The following is a 21,396-nucleotide window of genomic DNA, read 5'->3' on the forward strand; positions in this document are numbered from 1 at the left end:
GCGGGACCCAACCCCACGCGGGCCTCATGGTACCCGTCGGCTTTGCTTACTGCGAGCCCGCGTGGGGCTTGTGCGAGGAGATGGAGAAGCGGGACCCCCGCTCCTCCTGCCCTGCGGGCAGCCCCGAGGGTGGCATCACTATTTCCTGCCCTTCTGCTCCTCCATCGCTGACCAGCCCCTCTATCTTCCCCGCAGCAAGGAGAGCTCAACTCTTTCCTCTGGACCATTCGCCGTGACCCCCCCGCCTATCTCTTCGGCACCATCCACGTGCCCTACACGCGAGTTTGGGACTTCATCCCTGACAACTCCAAGGCCGCCTTCCACGCCAGCTCCAGCGTCTACTTCGAGCTGGACCTCACGGACCCTTACACCATCTCGGGGCTGGCCAGCTGCCAGATGCTGCCCCACGGGGAGAACCTGCAGGACGTGCTGCCCCGGGAGTTGTACCGCCGCCTAAAACGCCACCTGGACTACATCAAGCTGATGCTGCCCCACTGGATGACCCCGGACCAGCGAGGCAAAGGGCTCTATGCCGACTACCTCTTCAACGCCATCGCCGGGAACTGGGAGCGCAAGAGGCCCGTCTGGGTGATGCTTATGGTAAACTCCTTGACGGAGACGGACATCCGCTCCAGAGGGGTGCCGGTGCTCGATCTCTACCTCGCCCAAGAGGCCGAGAGGATGAAGAAGAAGACGGGTGCGGTGGAACGGGTGGAGGAGCAGTGTCACCCACTGAACGGGCTCAACTTCTCCCAGGTAAGGAGGCTTCTGGGCCTCATGTGTTATCCCAGGATGTGGGGGCCGTTCTCCTTGCACATTCATCAGTTGGTGGGGGTGAGCCCCGAGCCTGCTGCAGCGGGGTGGTCACTCATGGGCCTCAGCAGCTTTTGTGGTGGGCTGCCTGTTTGCTGTCACACTGACCAGTGCTGCCTGCAGAAACCCTGTGATGTGCGTGGCGAGCGCTGCACGTGGATCATGTGTATAATTTATTTGAGAGGCAAATGTCCAGGGTGTGAATGTGTGTGTCTGCTTGCTTGCCTCTTGTGAGGGAAATTTCCATGCTTCCTATCCTGTCCCGGAGCTGAGTAAAAAGTGCTTTTTTTGTTTGTTTGTTTGTTTTGAAGTAAAGCAGCTCTGTGGTACTTGTCAGGAAGAGGATGAAGCATGAACAATGAAAACAGAAATTTCGACATTGTTCAAATTGATTTAAGTACATGTAAACTGTCACTCGTCTTTATAGTGGTCACTCTGGGTCAAAACAAAGTGACTCATGTTGTCCTTGTACTGGGGGAAATTAAGTGTGCAATATGCATGGGTTTATTTCACTTCAGAACAGGTAAATTTCAGCAGAAAGAAAAAGACGTAGGCTAAGAAACAAAAGTTATTGGTGTAACTGGACTCCGGAATTCTTTCAGTGGATTTAGCTTTAAACAACCAAATACTAAGCCATGAGATCTATTTCATTTCAGTGGATTAATCAGGAACACAGTAACAGCTATTGACTTTGCTTTGTGGAACTGTTTATGTGAAATGAGATTTACTAGAAATTGAGGAAATGAATGTGTGTGGAAGAAAACAAATAATCCAGGGGAGATTTAAGGTGGTGTCAGTTACTGCTATGATATTTCATTTTTAACCTGCTTTTTGTCATTAGTTTTGGATCAGTCTATTTCCAGCCTTATTTTACTGTCCTCCTTTGACCAAAAAAATTCTTAGTGATGTGGGAATAAGGATTAAAGGACTGATCTTCAGTGTGATTAAAATGTCCTTAGAGTGCCTTCACCCCCTGCTCCCCTGAAGTCCGGTGGGAACTATTTTAAGGGGAAAAAGTCTTGCTTTCAGTAACATTTGGTTCATCCAGTATTTTAACTAGGAGTCTTTACATACAGCCTTCAGAGGAGATTGTTGCAAGCACTTTCGAATGAATTTTCTTGTTTATCAACAAAAATAATTAAAATAAAGCCCCTCAGGACCCTTGCATTAATTAACACACATCCAAACCAAGGAATTCGTTTTACACTGTTCTGTCTGAAAGGTTTAAGTGCCTATCCTCTCTGTTGAACCCCTTCTTTAAGGTGAGGTAAAAATAATTAACCATTGCAGACATCCAATAGTGTTTAGTTGTATTAAGTTAAAAATGGCAGTGAGAATCAAGCACATGAAAGCACTTGGTTAAAAATGTACCACTTGGAAGCCTTTTAAATGTGAATCATGCTACATTTTTTTCTCTTTAGAGAGAGTGAGCAACAGAGAAAGGAAAAGGGACAGAGTACAAAACTCACTGCTGCTCTTACCATAATTGTGTTTCTCTCCAAGTTTTAAATAGAAACAAAAATTTCCCATTCATTTTGCTCCAAAAATAATCTGAAAAAGAACAGCAAAGGTATTACTGCTATTGGCAAGTAAAAGACAGTCATTTGTGCAAAACATTTGTGCTGTTTAAAAAAATGCATTCCATTTTAATTGTTAGAGAGAATTGACAAAGTTGCTGAAATAGATGTGTGTTCAGGAGGATTTTTTCCTAGATTGAAGCTTTTTCTGGGAACAGGGCCACCAGAACAACAGGAGACAAAATTAAACAAAACAAACCAGGTATTTATTTTCTTGCTTCCTCTAGATTTCATGCATCCTGACACCTGGCTAGTTGTTTAACAATAGTAATTTGTAATGTTATCACACCGTCTAGCAGTCCTACTGCTTGGTGTATTACTGTGCTAATTTAGTGGAGTGGATTACTATTGCAAGGTTTCACCTCCCAATTCCAGGTCTTGGAGCCTTCCTTAAGTAACACATAATTAAAACACACTAAAATGGAAATCAGAAATTGAGCAGCTTTTGTCTCGCGGGGTGTTTGCACAGTTTGATGAGAACATCTGTGATAAGTTACAGTCCCAAACCTGCTAAGGGCATCAGTGGTTTTTTACCTGTTTTCAGCATTACTATTACAGGAATACTGCACATTATTTCTGCATTCAGAATTCAGGTTTTAAGACTGTACTTTGCTGAATCATGTCAATGCTTTTGTTTCCCACGTCCCCAAAGTCCAGTATTTTTGCCCTAAGCAAATTAAAAAAAAAAGACAAAAAAAGCTTTTTTTCCCTAGTTCTTCCCCTCAAAGGCAGCTTTGTGCTACTGCAAATATTTAATCTGACTACATACACCAAATCTGTTAATCTGATACCGTGAGGAGGAGGAAATCTAGGAGTGGTCCCGGTGTGGTACTTGGTTTTGATCTGCTCTGAAAGAAAGTGGATACACTTGCATTTTTGACCAGGAACGATCTTTGAAACGTTCTGTGCGTGGCTTTGAAATGTTGATTGTCTTAGCTGGGTAAAAAGATTAGGGTGGCTCATATAATTAGCTGCTTCCTGGAGAGCCAGCTCCTGCAGGTAGAGCAGGGAGCATTGTTTTCTGTTGTAAACCCCGAAACTTTGTAGTTTGATGCTCTGCTCCCCCGGAAATCTCTGTGCAGTGTTTCCTGCTGCTTTGCCACATCACTCCCATCCTCCTGCTTCCCCTTGACTGGCCGCTCTCCTGCTTGGATCCCGGGGGGGGAATGTTATCCCACCTCCTGGGACTCTGGCAGCTGCTGGTCACTCAAAGTCCAGGCACTGGCTATGGTAGAGCTGGTTGTCAAGGTGTTGGAATCACAGCAGAAGGCTGTGTTGGGAGCCTGGATGCAGGGGAATTCATAGCAGGTTTGGGTCAGGTTGAAATTTCACTGCTCCTTGTATTTGAAGTTTCAGGGTTTTCATGGAAGGTGGGAACAGAAAGAGCTGAGGCAAGTGAAGAAGAGGAAGCAGACGAGTCTGTCTGACAGCACTGATATTTATGTAGAGAGTGGCCAGAAAAGGGCAAAATCAAGTTGGCCAGGACTGAGGACTGATGAGGGGCAGATGGCGTTCCAGGCCTTCTCGTGGAATCCTGGCAGAGGCCCTGCAGCCATGACTGACTGTGAGCACTCCTCCATGTGCCCTCTGAGGGCCAGCTGGGGATAGGGCTAAGTTTTCTCTCTTCTTTGGGACCCTCATGTGGGTCAATGATGGGAAGCTCTCCCCAGGCTGTTGTTGGAGTAAGGAGAACTTTGATGGTGGCTCCTGCAGCTGCTCAGGTCTGTTGCATCCTCCCTGATGACCCAGGGCTGTCATGGGACCCCCATCACCCTGGAGTGATTGCAGTGTGTCCCCACTGAAGGTCTGTACCGTCAGCAAGGGGAAGGTCTTACTCCTCTACCCAAACTCCTGTTCCCTGGGGAGGTGGGTGGCATCCCTTGCTTGTGTTTGATCCTGTTTCTCAGCAGGATCCCCAGTCCCAGACAGTGTTCATAGCCCTTCCTGTGCATTAGAACTAAAATCCCTCTCCCATCCCATCCCGAGCTTGCTCTCCTCAGGGACAGTCTGCATTCAGCTCATTGCAGATGCCCTGAATTCCAAGATTCATAGGGAAAATTTTGTGTCAGGGTCCAGCTTCATGCCAGCCTGTTGGTGGGGAAGCTGTGAGGCTGGTGGGGAGCTGCCAGCACCTCCTTTTCTCCCCCTTGGCTGTTTGGGAAGCCCCGACTCTGGTCTCCTCCAGCTGCTATCATTTCCGACTGCAGGGGGAGATGTTAAATATCAAACCAGTGTTGATTGGATCAGAGACCGCCTCAAAGAAAGAAACCTCAGACTGTGCCAGATTAAACTTCACACTTCACCATTCTCCCCCTTTCATTTCTTTGCCGCCTCATTCTCTGCACAAATAAACCTCATCTCCCCGCTTTCTACCAATGAGACAGCAATCATGGGGCAGGAATGACTTTGTTAACAAAATCAGCCTTCATTTCCCAGGTCCTGCTGTTCCATCAAACCCTAGGACATGGCAGCTTTGATTACTCTGGTGATAGGATTAGAGGGGGGAACAAGTGCTGGTTAATAAAAGGCCGATGGGTGGTCCATCATGTTTGGTCACTGACAGCTGTGCAGCCTCGAAGCTGGACCTTCAGTGGCAAAACAGTAATATACACAGTGATATACAGGCAGGGCCACATCCTGGACTCTCTGCTCAATCTGCCCTGTCTCCTTGAAAAACGAAACATTTCTGTGATCACAAAGCTGGGGTTCTCTAAGCTGACAGGACCAGTGTAACTGACTTCCAACAGAAATTTACTTGTTTGTTATAATGAAAGATCCGGGATCATAGTTTTCTAAACTGGATTAAAGGGTTCAGTTTCAGAGCTAGCTGACTTTTGATAGTCTGTATAGTTTATATGAAGGAGTAATACTGTTTTTTTTTTTTTTAATTTTTGAAATAAAAGTGGCTTTTGCATAGTAGAAATGGCACCTTCTTGCTTTTAGAGAATTTCAGGCTTCATGAAGAGAGCAGGAGTCATCAAAAACAGCATCACCTGTTTTGACTGCTGAATGTTTGTGAAAGAGATGTTGTTAAAGGGTTTGATTACACATAGCTATACATAGTGCACATAGTTTTCAGCTTGCTGGCTTTTGTTAAGCTATCACTCCCTTCACCCTCTTGTGCCCCAGGGTAAACAAATTCCCCCAGCAAAATTAACCTCAGGGTAGAAATTCATACAGCAGAAATAGAAATCCTTCCATTTAACTGCCTTTAAATACTAGTGGGAGCTGCTTTATGTCTTCACCAGGGGAACTGTTGAGGATGAAACTATGCAGGTATTAAAACTCCAGCAGTGGCAGTAACACCTGAAAGGATCAGCAGCTGACGTTTTATAGCTGTACCCACCTGTAGGTGTTGCTCTGCACAGCCAGTGACTGTGTGCTCCTGCCCCACAGCCCTTTGGAAGGCTCATCCAGGCATTTGGTGCCTATTATGCAAGCAGCCAGTCACTAATGATGGCTTGAGGGGCAACTGGCAATTCATCTGCTGTATTTATTGTGTATATAACTGCCAGAAGTGTTTGTACAACAGGTCAGGTATGAGCCCTTCCTTTCCCTCTGATCCTTCACACCTCCCTTGGTAACATCCAAGCCCAAGGCAGGTGTACCTGCCTCCCACGAGTAGGTCTGGAGGATTCTGCTGGTTGATTTATTTGCAAAATTATGGGTGCTGCTTGTGACTGGTATTAGGCAGGAATTACATCTTTATAAGATGAGCCTTGAAAGGGAAGAATCCTCAGAAAACAGTCTGACACTCAAGGGAGTCCCTACTGTACCTGAGGCAGCTTAACATTACCAGTGTATAGAAGTCAAATAGCAGAACTGTGCCATTTTTTCTGTGTGTGTTTGCCACCTCGGAGCTGCTCACCCAGTAGGTGCAAAAGCCCCTGTTTGGTAAATGGTATTTTCACAGTGATTTGCAATATGTTTGTTATTTGCTGTCACTTTGTGATGCTGTTGCAGCAGCAGTCAGGATTCTCCTCCAGGCCCAGGGTGCTTTGCTTATAAACAGAATGAACCATTGACCTTAAAAACCTCAACTTCAAGTATAGTGCAGCCTACAGTCCTCAGAAAGTCTTTAACAGCCTCCCCTCAGCTCCCCAGTGAGTAGCAATCCACGTTATAAAGCCAGCCCACATCATTCGGGTGAGTCAGAGGTTCCTGGATTGCAAAGGCCAGAAATGATCTTAAGCAAGGGCACTCACTCACCTTGCACTCCTGCAGAGAGGAGATCAGTGGCAGGGCTCCTGGCAAAGCATATTTAGGGACTTCAGAGGGACATACTGTAAAATAACAGGTTTCCCCTGTGCTGGGCTTTGCACTGCAAACCCTTATTAATCTTTTCACTGTCATTAGGAGTTGATGAGACAGGTAAGAGGGAGAAGAAATCACAGTGTTACTGATTGAGCCATGTGAACTTGGTGTGATTTCTTTCATCTTTTGGTCCTGTTAGTGAGGTTCCCTGCCTACTTGGATGAAACTTACAGCTTACAGTTGTAAGCTGAGTTCCCCAGAGCACAGTGTTTAGGTTGTAGCACAAAAATCTCAAAAAGAGATTTTCAGCAATGACTGGTGTTTAGAAACTTCACTGTTTTTAACTTTCAAGGGTCAATGTTAAAAGAGCCCCATTTTGCAGGGAAACTTATCTGCCTGGTGTTCTCACACTTCACCAAATCCCTCTTCCAAGCAGACAACCAGTACAAATGCTTGATGGCCACTATCCTTTAAATCTGCAGAAGGCACTGTGGGTTGATGACAAAATTTCAGTATCTTTGTGAAGCTCTCAAATTGTTTCTAGGTTGTAATTACGAAGACATTTATTTCTGAACATTGCAGCAATTTGTGAACTTAATACTCTTTCTGTAACCCAAAGAAAGACCATTACAGTTTCCAGCTCGGTTGAGACACCAGAAATTAAACTGGTGCCTGCAGAGCTTAAAACTGCAGATACCAGTGTTTGAACTTAATACCTCAGTTCTTGGCTGGGATTGGAGCAAGACTATGTTCTCTAGGGAGCGGGAGCAGACATGCGACTAAACTGTAAGCTGGTTGTATCCATCACAACAGCTGGTAGTTATGGTGTCTCCATGGATTTGCTTTTTCTGGTCCTCAAGCTACCTTGTATTATTGTTACTGTTTATTGGATCTAATTGATATTTAAAGGCACAGAGAATAAAAGGTGACCTGTTTAATACCTGTCAGAAGCTCAAGCAGGAATTCACACTCATGTTCGCTGCTTTTATCACTAACTTATTCCAACAGTAGTCCTTCATATTTGGATTTCCAATATTTTAGAGCTTCTGGTGCAAGTCATTTCAGAACTTCTAGCACAATATAAATGAAGGTTGGTAAAAACTGTAAATTAAAACCATGTGCTCAGCATTTTGAAATGGATATTGTATGACTTGAGTAGGCTCATTAGCAAAATTATTTTTAGTTTGAATGAGATCAAAGGCCCAAGATTTTCCACTCTGAGGGTCATTTAGTATAGTCCTGGACACCCCATTTCTCATCATGCATAGACTCCCATAGGCCAGTTATACCTGAAGAAATCATCATCCCTGAAATACTGTAATTAGATTTATTATCAGTGGACCACTGCTGATCACCTCTGTCCAGGCACTGCAACAACACTGAGGGGTTGAAGAGTCTTGCAGATGTCAAAAGCGATTCTTCAAAATCAGGATTGCAGCCCATGCTGGTGGGTAGCAGTGTTAGAAGCGAAAGACCAAATCTTGTGTGTTGTACCCATTCCAGAGTGTCCCTTGAAGCCAGGGGTAACACTGAACCATTCCCAGAAACTCCAAGTAGCACACAAAGAAAGGATTGTAAAAAAAGAAGAGGAAACTATTCTGATTTCTTCTTTTCCTAGGCTCAGATAGTGTGGAAGTTACAAAGCCTTCCACATGAATTCCAGTCCAGAGGTTCTTCATACTTGGGTGTCCCTGCAAAACAGGAGTTAGCTAAGATGGGGCGAAAAGCTGGGAATTAGCAGTGGGTTAGCTCTATCAACATAATTAAGAAAATAGCAGTAAATGCTTTATGTTTTCCCCAGATTTAATTAAACTTGCTGCTTGTACCCTAACTCTTGTGTTGGGGCACCTGTTGGGAGACACAGATATCTCCAATACATAAAACAGAGAAGAAGCTGCCTTCATAGAGCAAAGCAATATTCATCAGACTCCCTTAGTGTGCCAAGGAATGAGTAAAAGGAAACAAATCTTGCAGTTTTCTAACCTCTTTCCATTTTAATAAAAGTCAAGTTACGAGGAACACAGGGAAAGTATTTCTTTCAAGTAGGTGGTTCTGTGTCTTGAAAGTATCCCCTCAATATTTTAGAGACTGTACTAAATCCAAGGTCTCCATTAGGCTTCCTCACTTTTGTTAACAATCACCATGAAGACTGATTATTCTCTGTACGCTTTCTGCCGCTGCACAAATTTAGCTTTCCTTTGATTTCTTGCAGCCTTTTCCTATTACAGGTGACAGCATAATAGTGATGGGGAATATTTATTTAAATGTGAGACCAAATGCTCACAGTGCAGGAGTTTGCAGAGTCAGCAGAGGGGGAGAGGGCAAAAGCGTGATTTGCCCAAATTTTTGAAGGTCTTTGTATTCCTGGCATGTGACTAATTCACGGTTTTAGAAATGATCATTGAGATAAATGTTATTCCAGAAAGAAGTGTGATGGGACCCCCAATGTGTCTCATTGGTTCTCAAGTACTGGTAAAATCATCATAGCACTATTAATTGTGAAAGTGCTAAGCCATACACCATGAGAGGAACTGGTCCTGACATACTGGGAGTCAAATGGGATCATAAGTTGTGGTTTGCTTTCAAGCTGAGGTAATTCTTTATTTTTGCGATATCACAGATGCAGGAGAGGTGCAAGTATGCTAAAGGGCCTAAACATAACTGTTTTTATAAGAGTTAATGATACAAAAAGCCCTTCTTTTTCATAATGAATTTCCTGATTAATACAGGAAAAAGCTAGAAAGAACATTCTCAGAAAAGCTCATTATTTGCCTGCTGGAGAAGGTAACTCACACCCAGAATTGAACAAAGTCAAGTTTCTAATACAAAGGTACGGCCAAACCAATTCTTACATGGCTTAGCCTTTGAACAACTGGGATGCAGTTCAGCTCCTTAGCATTTCTCCTTTCCATTTACAGAATAGCAGCAAGAAAATACCTCATCAGTCCATGAGACCAGGTTATACTATCCTGAAATAATCCAGGTGTTTTGGTGGCAAGATGAAGTTCAGAGGCTTTGCAGGCATGAAACACTGTCCAGCTTTATAGATCAGCTTGTCCCTGTCTGCAGACTGGCACTGACCAGCTTTTTACCCAGCTAATTGTGTGAGGCCAGAGAAGATTTTCTGTATTAACTTGAGTGGCTTGGCTGTGAAATGAGACATACTGTACAGTATATAACTCAAGCTCGTTTTCAAAGGCATTTTTGTTGAAGCTGGGTATCCAGAGAGATCTGAGCCTTTAACCTGTAGTCATCTGAAACACACTCTAGAAACTTCGTAGTTTAAGGTCAGCATTTGAACTGGTTCATGTTCCAGTAATGGAATAGTGCATGCTTAAAAAAAATATTCAATTTATATCTAAATGTATAAAGGTGGGTTTTTCTTCCTGAAAGTGAAACTGACTGTTCTGAGCACTTGCTGTGTGTTAACTATGGCTGGATAAGCTTCGAACAGATGTACCCTGTAGGGGCTTCAGCAAATCATGGAAGTGGAGAGAAAGCATCATTGATGCATTTGTACATTCTCAAAGCTGGAAGTATTAGTTGTTGGGAAGCACTTGTAGTAGTAGCCTTCTCTATTTTAGGAAGTACAAAGAGCTACAGTCTCCCAAAAGGTGTCGTATTTTGGCATATTTTGGATGGGTTTTGTCATTACTGACAAAGAGATCCCAGTGGAAGATATTCCTAAGAATGCAAAACACAATCACTAAACTCACACAAGATCCCTTATCACACTCTCTCTAAAGTTGTTGCAGATTCATTTGAATTACATTGGAAAGATTTATCTCTTATTAATGGAGCGCTCTTCATTTTTTAAAATTTAGTTGTGCAACACATCAAATAACAATGTCATAACACATCATAAATCAGTTTGTTCACTGAAGGATTCCACATGAGTTAATCTAACATCCTGGACACAGTTCATGAGCAGTTAATTTTAGCATTTCTCTTTGATACATATCAGTTAAGGCAAAGCAACTCCAGCCATTATGGAGTAGAGTCAAAACTGGTTAACGGCAAAGCAAGTACAGACAAAGATTGTTCATAGATAAAGCCTTTGGCAGATCATTCAAGGGATCTTTGCTTTATATATAGAGCAACTGTAGCTCTAATACCAGCGGTGCAGACACTCTGGGACAAGGAGAAAATACACACACACACATACACACCAAACCACGGAAGAAAACCACACACACCACTTGGTACTTGAGTCTAACAAGAAAGTCAAGCTAGAGTTCACCAACTCTGACGTAGTTACCAAAAAGCTCCGTGGCAGGCAATGAGATGGAAAGAAACACCCCCAAAAAAGCATTCAGGAATTATTCCCATTGCCAGTGTGGGAGAAACTGAGAATGTTTGATTTGAAACACAGAGTCACCCGGTGGCCTGCCAAATGCCATTTATCTCAAGGTCACGCAATGTAAATAACCCAAGGGTTAGCTCCAAAGCAGGAGGTAGCTAAACAAGAGTACGGCAAGGTATTCCTCTCTCTTCCTTGTGGATGTTTGGCATGCTACTGACAAGATTTTGAGGCCTGGCACTCCTGACGAGTCTGGTATATTAAGAGCAGTAAAACACACCAAAAAGCAGAGAATAGCAGCTAAATGTAGCATCATGGAAGGGACCATGGTTTGAGACCTAGCCACTAAGCTGTTGCGCATTTTCTGCAAGAATTAATCAGGGACACTAATCAGAAGGGAGAACTTAAGCAGAAAAAAAGTTCTCTTGGATGCTTAAGTCTGAAAAGACTGATCCCTGTTACACAGTAGGGACAACCAATGTTTATTTACTGTTCGGCTGGATGGTTGCATGAATTTTTCTGTTCTTCTAAAACATGAAGTATCACAACCTTTGTATACTTTTTAAGAGAACAACAAGTTTAGCAACTGTCACATCAATAATCCATCACTATCAGTCAGGGAAGGAAGAGGTGTGTTTTCCTGAGAGTGCTTAGACCTGAGGGTATAGCTTGGAATATTACCATGGGAGAATCCCGAAACACTTGGCACCTGTTCTTCTGTTCTCTGGGGCAAAGCTCAGTGTAGTTCCCGTTAAAACAAATCAAACAAGTTGGCAATCCTTGTATTGGGAACCCAAAACTGCATCTCTTGAAACTGGGCAAATTGTCTTTCCTCCTGGTTTATGCAGAAAGGAGTTTCATGTAGACAAATTTATTCAGGGAATGAGAGAGAAAAGAAATGTTAGTCAATATTCTTCTAATTTATTTGTGATTTTGTTAGGCTAAAAAACCAGACTGAGTAGAGTTACTTGTGATTTCATGTTGAATTTTTGATGCCATTGAAACAAGTGAACTAAACTCACTAAGTCAGAAGGAGAGTTTCAAACTAAAAGTGTTTCAATTCAGCCAGCACCACTTGAGGGTCACTCTCCAGAGTCCTGCATATCTGTATGGCCTGAGCACCATTCCATCAAAACAGCAGGGAAGCAAGCTGGGCACCTGGATAAGGAACCCTGAGTCTTTGTATACACAACATGGACAATTTTATACCTGTAGGCCTTATGTAACGTGTTGGAAACTGAGGCATGACTTCAGAGGCTAAAATATCCCAAATGCATTGCCACATCTGGGGCTAAGACTATGATTTTTCCATCTATAAATTTCTCTTACACCTTTAAACTTATTTAGTACTCTTAGAAAAAGAAATATTTGTATGCCCAGGGGCTAGAGTTGATGAGATGGTGATGTGAAGGGGACATCTGGAGAAGTCCAGGCTGTTTGTGAACTTCAGGACCTACAGCTCTTTGGGCAAGGGATTGTGGGACGCATCTTCATCCCGTGGTGAATAGAGTGACTCCACCCCTCTTTGCTATTTTAGCTCCTAATGGAACTGATTTTCTCAAATGCAAATGATCTTGAAAAACGGCAGAGAGCATAGACTTGCATCATTAGCAATGAACCAAGGGCTTGTGTGTTGCAACAACCTTTGTTGAGGGATTATTGTGTTGAAAATCCACTGATTGTGGCACAGGCTGGAGAACTCAGCAGTTCCACTTTACATGTCCTGCCATCATTCAACAGGCAGACCCTGTAGCTAGACATCGCAGCAGGGCAGCCAGTTGGCTTCTCCCGACCTCCTTAGGTTTCCAGATGTCATAACAAAATGAGAGAGAGAGACTTAGCCATCTTCCATGTGTTTACGCTGGAGCTGCTAGGCAGAGACCAAGCCACAACACTGCACAGCTTTTCAAAAAGGACTTAATAGGCCTCTCTGTAAACAGATCTAAATATTTGCTCCAGTGACATTTATCGCATCACACGTCTGGCGCGAGTGTTTCGTCCTTGTTTTGCTTGCATGTTTGGATTCTCTTATAAACATTAATGAAGTGCTTGAATACAAATGAATAATCCTCCCCCTTTCTTCCCACCCTGGAGGGGAGGGGAATGGGAGGGCATGAAGTAATAATAGTTCAACCTTCGACCCGTAATTGCTTGGTACATTTTGATGACAGTTTTCTTTCTCACGTACTTTAAAAGACTTTATTCGGCGTGTACATCTATGCAGAAGGCATTGCACCTTTCTTCAAAGGCAGCTGCAGCTGGAGTTGGAGTGGGGGGCACTTAGCAGGCAGCACTGTGTCATTCGATGTTTGAATAGTCGTAGCAAGTTGACTTGCTGCTGGGTTCCCAGCAGGCTGCCAGAATTCTGCCCCATCTACAAGGCTTTTAACAGAGGATATATTTAATATACTCTTTCCTAGGTGTCTGCTGTTGAGCTGGGCAGAATAATGGGCCTGAAGCACCTCAAATCTAACTCCATTTGACAGTTCATCTACCTCTTGCTGGAGAACTGGGATCATTCAATAGATGTTTTCCAATTACCTGCAGTTTCAATATGACTGGAGACAATGTGTTTCCATATAGCCCCTTTTCTCAATTTCTTTATGGAGGCGTTAGAAAGTGGTTGTCTTGGTCTTGCTTTTGATTTTGTCACTAAAGGAGAAGGAGAGTGTGGGGTAAGGAAAGCCTGACCAAATCTTGTTTCCATAGGTGGTTTCTGTGGACATAACCTTTAGGAGATTATTCTGTTGTCTAGGATATGAGAACATAAACCAAATGTATTAGAAGCCTGTTTCCTGATCCTAAGAGGGGTGAAGTTGTGAAACAGATCAAGGCATCATCCCTGAGCCTGTTCCAGCCTGAGAAAACATTGAGTATCTCATTCCTGTGTGGGAGCAGTTACATTACTGCTCTTTTTTCCCTGTGCAGTTCAAAATGTCACAATGTCTTCCATGCACAATGAATTACCATCATCTCCTGCCAGGTGGGACAGTGCTTTGCTCAAGACCTTGCTAAGCATCTTTAGTTTCTGCAGCTGGGCTTGTAGGAGCAGTGGTTTGGCTTGCTTGGAAGCCAGTAATAAAAGAAATTTCCTTTTAGTCAAGAGGGGCTCTTCAGAAATTCCCTGAACTCATGCAACTAAGCTCTCAGTTCGTTGTTAAGAGCAAAACTGCTGCATTTAAGCTGTGGGACATAAAAGAAGTAATCAATATTCAGAAAGTAATCAAAAGTTCATTCTTCAAAAGGTCTTTAAGAAAAAGATCATCCTGTACAAGACATCTGCAGGTTTGTTGTGTGCAATACTACTAAGTGCAAAGGATTTATGTCCCAATAGTCAGGCTTTGGGAGGTCAAGACTAATACCCAAGAGGGAAAAAATGCATGTGTTTCCTTCATCTGAGTGATTAGGTATAAAATGGGTTAAAAATTAATACTGTCTTTGGTTCAGCTTGTATATGAAACCATTCAGTCTGCACGTACTTGAGTACTATTGGAAAGTGCCTGTCAACTCCGTTAATTATCAAATTGCTTATTCAGTCTATGCATTCCTTGCATAAATCCATATCAACTTTGCCTCTTGTAACAGTGTTTGTTTATATGAGCCGGAACTCTCAATCCTGAGCAGTCTGAAATGCCTCTCGAAAGAATTTCTTCGTCTGCACCTACAGGGACCCAGGCTAATTGCTATTCAGAGGATGCTCTGTGGGCTGCTTTTTCGGTGAGGAGCTGGCAATCACAAAATTGTCTGGAAAGGTGTTCTCTTGTCACTTCTGTCCATGTTGATAGATCAGATAGAAGAGACTAAAATCGTTACAGTTCTCAGCAGCTGTGAAGTCCACACTGGAAAAAAAACCAAAAACCTTGGAGAAAGGGATAGAAAAAAGAATTTGCTGATATTTTTGTTATCCTCTGCCTGATGTGCCAATACTAATGGAGGCTTTTTTTTTTAACTGACTATAGTCCAGTGCATTCCTGTGTCCCCGTCGTTCAAGCATTGTGCCTTTTGCTCATTTGTTGGAACACAAACATGGAAGTGTATTTGGAACTAGCTGGAGCGTTAAAAAACCAAAATTAAGGCAAGCTGCCAGATCAGAATCTAATACACAACATATGTTTACAGGGTTATAGTCTCTTGCCATGCTGGCTTTAACAGCACTCCAGTGTGAAGTAGAGTTAATGCCTTCCAAGACCTTTTATCATCCATCGTGCTTATCAAAACAGTAAAAATACTGGTTTTATTTCATCAAATGTGCCTTTCCTCTTGTCTGAAGCCCTTTGATTTCCCCACCACATTTGGGATCAATGGAAGAGTATGTCCTTGGTATTGTTTGTCCAGTTCTCCTCCTCTTCACAAGAGCTTATCTGCCTCAGGGGTGACCAGGTTCATCCACCAGTTTGGCAGGCAGCCCTGAACAGGACCCTTGGTTTGGGAGAAGACAGTAACGTTGAGCCCCACGTGCCTTGTGCATTTGTTGGGTAACTTATGACACTTTATGAAGAGTGAAAGGTTGTCCGAGTGTTAAACACAGGGGATTGAAGTGAACAAGGTGTTCTAAGCTATCTTGGGCTACCTGAGCTTGTCCAAATGGAAGTGGTGCCGTTGGTTCACATGTGTTTGCTCAAACTTCAGCCCTTTCTTGGGAGCCTTCTGCACTAGGCAGAGGTTGGCATTTGGTGTGGCCAGTGGGCCCCACTGAGGCTCTGTGGTCCCTTTTGGGCTGTGCCTTACACTGTGCTGGTGTCTCTCATCCCATGGTGCCTCTACTAGATCTATGGGACCATTGCCACTGGAATCTGCTGCAGTGCAGAGCAGCCAGTTCACGGCAAGGACTCGAGTGACAATTCATCATGTAGGAGTGGGGTGCAATGGACAAACGCTGCAAGGCAGAGGGAATGGAAAACAGGGACAGTTGTGCCAGACTCCTGTCACCTCCTGTGGCTGCTCTGCCCAGTGTGCAGTACACACTGCAGAGCTCCTACAGCAGCAGCTGGATGCAGCCTGGAGTATGCAGAGTTCGGGGAGATTAAACTTGGAAGTGTCTGAAAATGCTGTGGGATGGGACAAAGCCGTGGTGGGTATATGAGGCTCTGAAATAGCAGCAGCCCCTCACTATTTCTTCTGCTCATTCTCCAGATGTGGGATATACCTATCCATGATCCATGAAGCATTCTAGGCCAGCTGGACTCCATGGGCTCTATGTGCACTATTCCAAGCTTATCAGGCGAGCTCTGTTAGCAGGAAGCAAGAATTTTCTGGGGCCTCAGAGACAATCCTGACGTGGCCTTTCGTGTTTCAGTTCTCTGCGTGCAAGATGGGCAAGATATTAGAGCTATTTATTTTTGGAAAATGCTTTTTTTTTTTTTTTTAACAGAAACAGTGCTCATGTAATTTTTTTTTATTTGAGGAAGAAAACGTTCCTTGAAATGTCTCAATTTCAAATTTAAAGTGAAGTTAGAAAAACCCATGAGTCTCATCAGCAAAAGAACAATCTGGTGAGTGACCCAAATGGAAATTTTTGTGCTACTAGTGCGTAACAGCACATTGAAGATAAAAAAGGCTGAATTTGTAACTTTTTTATTGAGATATTATTATTTTTCTCTTCTGAGCTGCAGATAGCAACAGAGGTGGAAATCTTGTAGCAGCTTTGGATGAATTTGCCAAGGGAGAAGAAACTCTTCCTGTGCCCTCTTGGTGGGAGCTCTCTAACACAGCTCCACGATGACTGACTGGCAGGTTGTTTGAGATAGGGTGACTTTACCTCTGTAGAATAAGGAAACTTCTTTACAGACATCAGGAAAGTAATAATGCTTTACAGCTTACTTAATGTGCCATTTCACCTGATTTGCAGCAGGTCAGGTCTCTGCTCACATCAGTAGTGTCATGCTGTGCAGTCATTGAAGTTCTTGAAGTACAGCTGAATGACATGGGAGGCAGGACATGGCAGTTTCACCTCAACATTTCATCAAGGAGGTCTCTCTTGGATTGTCTTAGCTTGAAGTTCATTTCAGAAATAAGAATCATGTACATGGAAGCCACATGTAGTATAAATACTGGCCTTGCATTTCTTGCAGCTCCAGGCTTCATTCTTTGTAGCTCAGATGACCCAGATCTCACCAGACAACCAACTTACCCTTTCACTTGAAGACACAGATAGAAGAGGCTGTCATGGTTTCGACTTGGAGGGTTCATCTTTTTCTTTTCTCCTAAGAAATGTCTTCTTTCTGTCACTAAGGAGATGAGCTGCCTAGTTCAGCTTTTGAGTGAAAAGTTTAGCTTCTGCTTGCAATTCTTGTTTGGCTTTGCTCTTTGGTTCTAAACAATTTCAGTATATGTTCCCATTCTGTTTCAGTTATGCCTATTTCTATTTGAGTGGTCAATGCAGAGTAATGTTTAAGAGATTCAGTCAGTAAAGTCCATATTGGCTAATTCCTTGGACACAGTGACTATCAGGACAATGACCTCTCCCTGACAAAGGCTCTGTTTTCTATATTTCAGCAGTTTCTGGGTCCTAACCACTTGCTCTGTGCGGAGAGCATTTGCTGTGTGCTTTGCTGCTGCCCAAATGCAGATGTAGGTTTTGGATTATGAGATTTCAAGTTCTGAGGATCAGCATGGGTTTTAATGCTCTTGATGACACAGCCAAATAGTGTTGTTATAATAAAATTCAAAATTCATCTCTGAAGCACCTCTTTCTAGCGTTGCCTCATGCATTCTCAACTAGCAACGTATTCCTTTGTCTAAGTGACTTCCACTGTTGGAACTTTTTCCTAACATATTTAAGGTTTTTCTTTAGTACTTCCAGATGTAGTCCCTTGTTTTACCATTCTTCGAGTCTGTAAATATATTTTCTCTGGTTCTAGTACTGCGCAGTTATTTGATAGACAAGATCATGCTCTCTCTTTTAGGAGTCATTTATTAAAGAAAATTTTTACAACTGCAGACAAAAATCTCTGCTTCTGCAGAGATTGAATTTCAGTTTTGTCTTGTTTGTTAACCAGGATTCCCACCCCTTCTGGGACAGTTCCTAGAGACACCTCGTGGCTGTCAGGAGCTCTACAGAGTGCATCGCGCTCATGTCAAATTGATTTATTCTAAGCCTCAACATCCAGAGTCATTTGTGAAAGAGTTACGAGTGAGGCTGCCAACCTGCTAATTAAAAGCTAGAAATATTTTCAAGTTCTCCTCTGATGGAAACAATTAAACAAATCCGTTCTAAAGTGGAATTACCCCCCAAACCCAACAGCAACATGTTGTCTGCCTGACTGTAATTAAAACTATTGAAGGAAATTTTCTATTCCAAGATGAAAGGAATTGTTGGCTAGTTCCTAGATTCCCATACCCCAGTTTATACTCCCATTCTGTAAGAAGTAAAGCAGGCAGCTCAGACTACATGGATGCAGTTTGTTGCTGGGATTCTTAGCTTCTCAGTCAAAACCACACTAGTCAGTTCAGAAAGTCAAAAAGCAAACCCTATTCCTTCAAACACAGAAGTCCAGAGTGAGTTAGACAATAACCTTTGTGCAAGAGAAAGACAGACTGACTTTTTAAGGTTTCAGTTCATCCATTAATGTAGAAATTTAAACAAGTGAGTCCTGGTGAGATTGCTCACCAGGGAATAAGTCTTTCTAATGGTAAGTGAGCAGACCTCGAATCAACTATCTCTTTGAATTGGCAAAGTGTGCAGCCTTTCTTGTGTTTGATACAAACTCTGTGAAAATGAGATTTTAAAGAACAGAAGCCTTTAGAGGAATAAAGCATATATAAACCAAGCAGTTTTACTAGGTGTAATTGCTCTAGACCCAGCTGAATAGAGTCTTGTGATTACATTAGTCTTATGTGTTTAGATCCAATTATTCAAGATTATATCTTATCATAATGTACTCACAATTTCATGTATATACATATAAATCAAAAGGATAGGTAGGGAGGTGGAAATAGTAAAGAACTATTTGTCATTTGTGTTACCTCTCCTTTCCTCAGTGAAAACGGAATCATGCAAAATGCTGGAAACCATCTTTCTGTAACAAAGGAGAATAGTGTCCTACATACGCTTTGCAAAAGGCTTTGCCTGAAATCAGGAGGTCCAAATACCAGAGGTTTATGTCCAAAAAGGAGACAGAGGAGTCCTGTGACTTTATTTGAAAAGGGAGAGGCCATGGGCATTTCCCATGGGGTCTCTCGAATTGTTGGGGGACGCAACCCCCTTTTTATCCTAATTCCTGGCCACAGCACTCTCTTCCTTTCCCCATTGGCTGAGGTACTCAGAAGGTACAGACTTCCCAAATTGCCTATTCTATGCCCCCCTCTAATATGCACTCCCTCTTTTTGTTATATAAAAGAAAAATCCCTATTCATAATTCTATTAAGTCTTTGTTCTTTTTCTCTAGGTTCAGGAATTTAATATGGCCTTGGCTGAGCAGCAGTCTGTGGTGATTAGTAACATCTTCTAGAACTGAGAGTTTTCTTCTGTTACTTCCCTATCTCTAAGCTCCAAGCCCTATCTACAAGCAGATTCACACAGTCTGTTTGTAAAGACACATGCATCTTACTCCTTTCGAAAGAGTCCCTCAAATTCAGGGCTTAATTCCTACTTACAGCTGGAGTAAGGAGGTAAAACAGTAGCAAGAAGAATAGAGCTATGGAAAGTATGAATTCAGAGTGTTTTGCTCTTAGTGACAAATCCCCATCTTCATCAACACAGAAACATGAAAGCAATAAAAACTGTTTGTCTGCTTTGCTGATTTTTAAAGCATCCTGGTCAAGAAGGAGAGTCTCATTACTGAAGATAACAACTCCAAGTCAGTAGTAGACTTCATAAGGATTTTTTTCCTTAATCAGAACCTAGAACCACCTAGAAAGGGTTAGAGTTAGGTGTTGCCATGCTTGAGCTGAGATCGTTTCTAGGGGTACTTCCACACACTTTCCTTAAATGCCCAAGCAGCCTCCTTGCACTGGGCTGCCTGTCCAGCTATTACTTCTTTCTATTCTATGGAAAGCACACACTAGGTAGGGTAACATTCAGGTCTTCCAAGCATTAAGGCTTAAAAAAAAGTCACCATGTTTACTTCAACTTTCCCTTTCTAAATTGCTTTGACAGCCCTGTGCTTTTTTAACTCGTTTTGGGGAATATCCAGTCTGCCATTGGAATTATTTGAATTGTACAGAAAGAAAGGAGGGCCTGTTTCCCTCCGAATTCCATATATTGTGTCGCTGGAGCTTTTCATGTTCCATAAACAATGTTCTCTTTTTCTGACCCTCTCCCCCTCCTGCCCATAGCCTGACTTTCTATAATTTTCTTGACATGGAGAACCCAGCATTTTTGTGAAAAGCTATGACTGATTTTCTGCAGCTTTACAAACAGGAGCTTGCTGGTGATTTCAAGAGGATCAGGTAGTTTGATGCAAGTGAGATTGGGTCGGGTCTCTGGGACTTCAAACATGTCTCAGCAGTGCATCTAGTTCTGAGTGATTGTTTTCCCTTAAAGCATTCATGATCTCCAACTGGCAAGTCTCCTCTCATAACTAAGGAGACATTTGGAAAAAAGTTGGTATTTTTAAATGTCTTCTTAATCCCTGTAGAACTCTAGGCACATACAACCAAGTGGCTTCATTTTTCCACACACTACTCTTTTTTTAGTTAATAATTCAGTTATTATGTGAGGGAAATCTCGGGAGGTACTCAGAGTTGCAGGCACTCTGCCGTTTAAGTTCATTTCAAACTTCCTATGAGTCTTTTAATACTTGAATGGTGCTTCATGGTCTGTCTTTGACGACTCATGAAGCTGGATCCCAGGAGAAAAATCACAGCCTAGATAAGCAGCCATGGTAGATACTGCAAAAGCAGTAGTGCTTGTTTTGCACTTCGGTGGCTTGATGCCTCAGTATATTTTTGTTTCTTTCTTTACCAGGAAGATGGATAATTTCCAATCCTGACGACCACGCATGGGAAGGATGAATAAGCAGTATTTGGGAATGGAGTCTGATTGGTCACACCCTTGTCTGGTTGTGCCTGCTGGTGCATTTTGCGTAGCATTTCTGGCATACTTTTCTGTTGAAGTGAAAGGGTTATTGCAGCATTTGATTTCAGCCTTTTAAAGGCTTTAAAAGAAGTGCCAAGCCCCTGTAGTCTGGAAGCAGCAACACTGACCATGTGCCATGTCACGGAGAGGGAAAGTAACTCCTTTCCAATGTTTGCACTGAACACAAGTGTCACTATAAAGCTCTAGGTTGCTGTTAAACTGCCTTGCAGCGTGATGGCTTTGTGGTGGACCAGAGAGGTCTTGGGTTAATGTCATCTAATGCATCCTAATGGGTAGCCTAATTGTAACTGCCATTCCAGCTGTCCCTTGTGTGTTTAACTCATGTAAATGAAAACCACAGCTTTCCAATTTACTCTTCAGCTTGAAATATTATATTCTCTTTAAGTAATGTGTTTTAATTGCAAAAGCAAGAT

General features: G+C 42.8%; 1 protein-coding gene across 1 annotated transcript in view; it reads left to right on the top strand.

The window, feature by feature from the left end:
* Positions 1-171: 171 nt before the first annotated feature.
* Positions 172-21,396, top strand: part of TRABD2B (TraB domain containing 2B) — a gene marked incomplete at its 5' end in the record, with an annotated part of 267,033 nt that continues 245,808 nt past the window's right edge. The window contains one exon of the mRNA XM_017743443.1: positions 172-756. Within this exon, the coding sequence (XP_017598932.1) occupies positions 172-756 (585 nt within the window). The remainder of the gene's footprint in view (positions 757-21,396) is intronic.

Source organism: Corvus brachyrhynchos, unplaced genomic scaffold (genome assembly GCF_000691975.1).
Source record: "Corvus brachyrhynchos isolate BGI_N302 unplaced genomic scaffold, ASM69197v1 scaffold48, whole genome shotgun sequence".
Taxonomy (NCBI): domain Eukaryota; kingdom Metazoa; phylum Chordata; class Aves; order Passeriformes; family Corvidae; genus Corvus; species Corvus brachyrhynchos.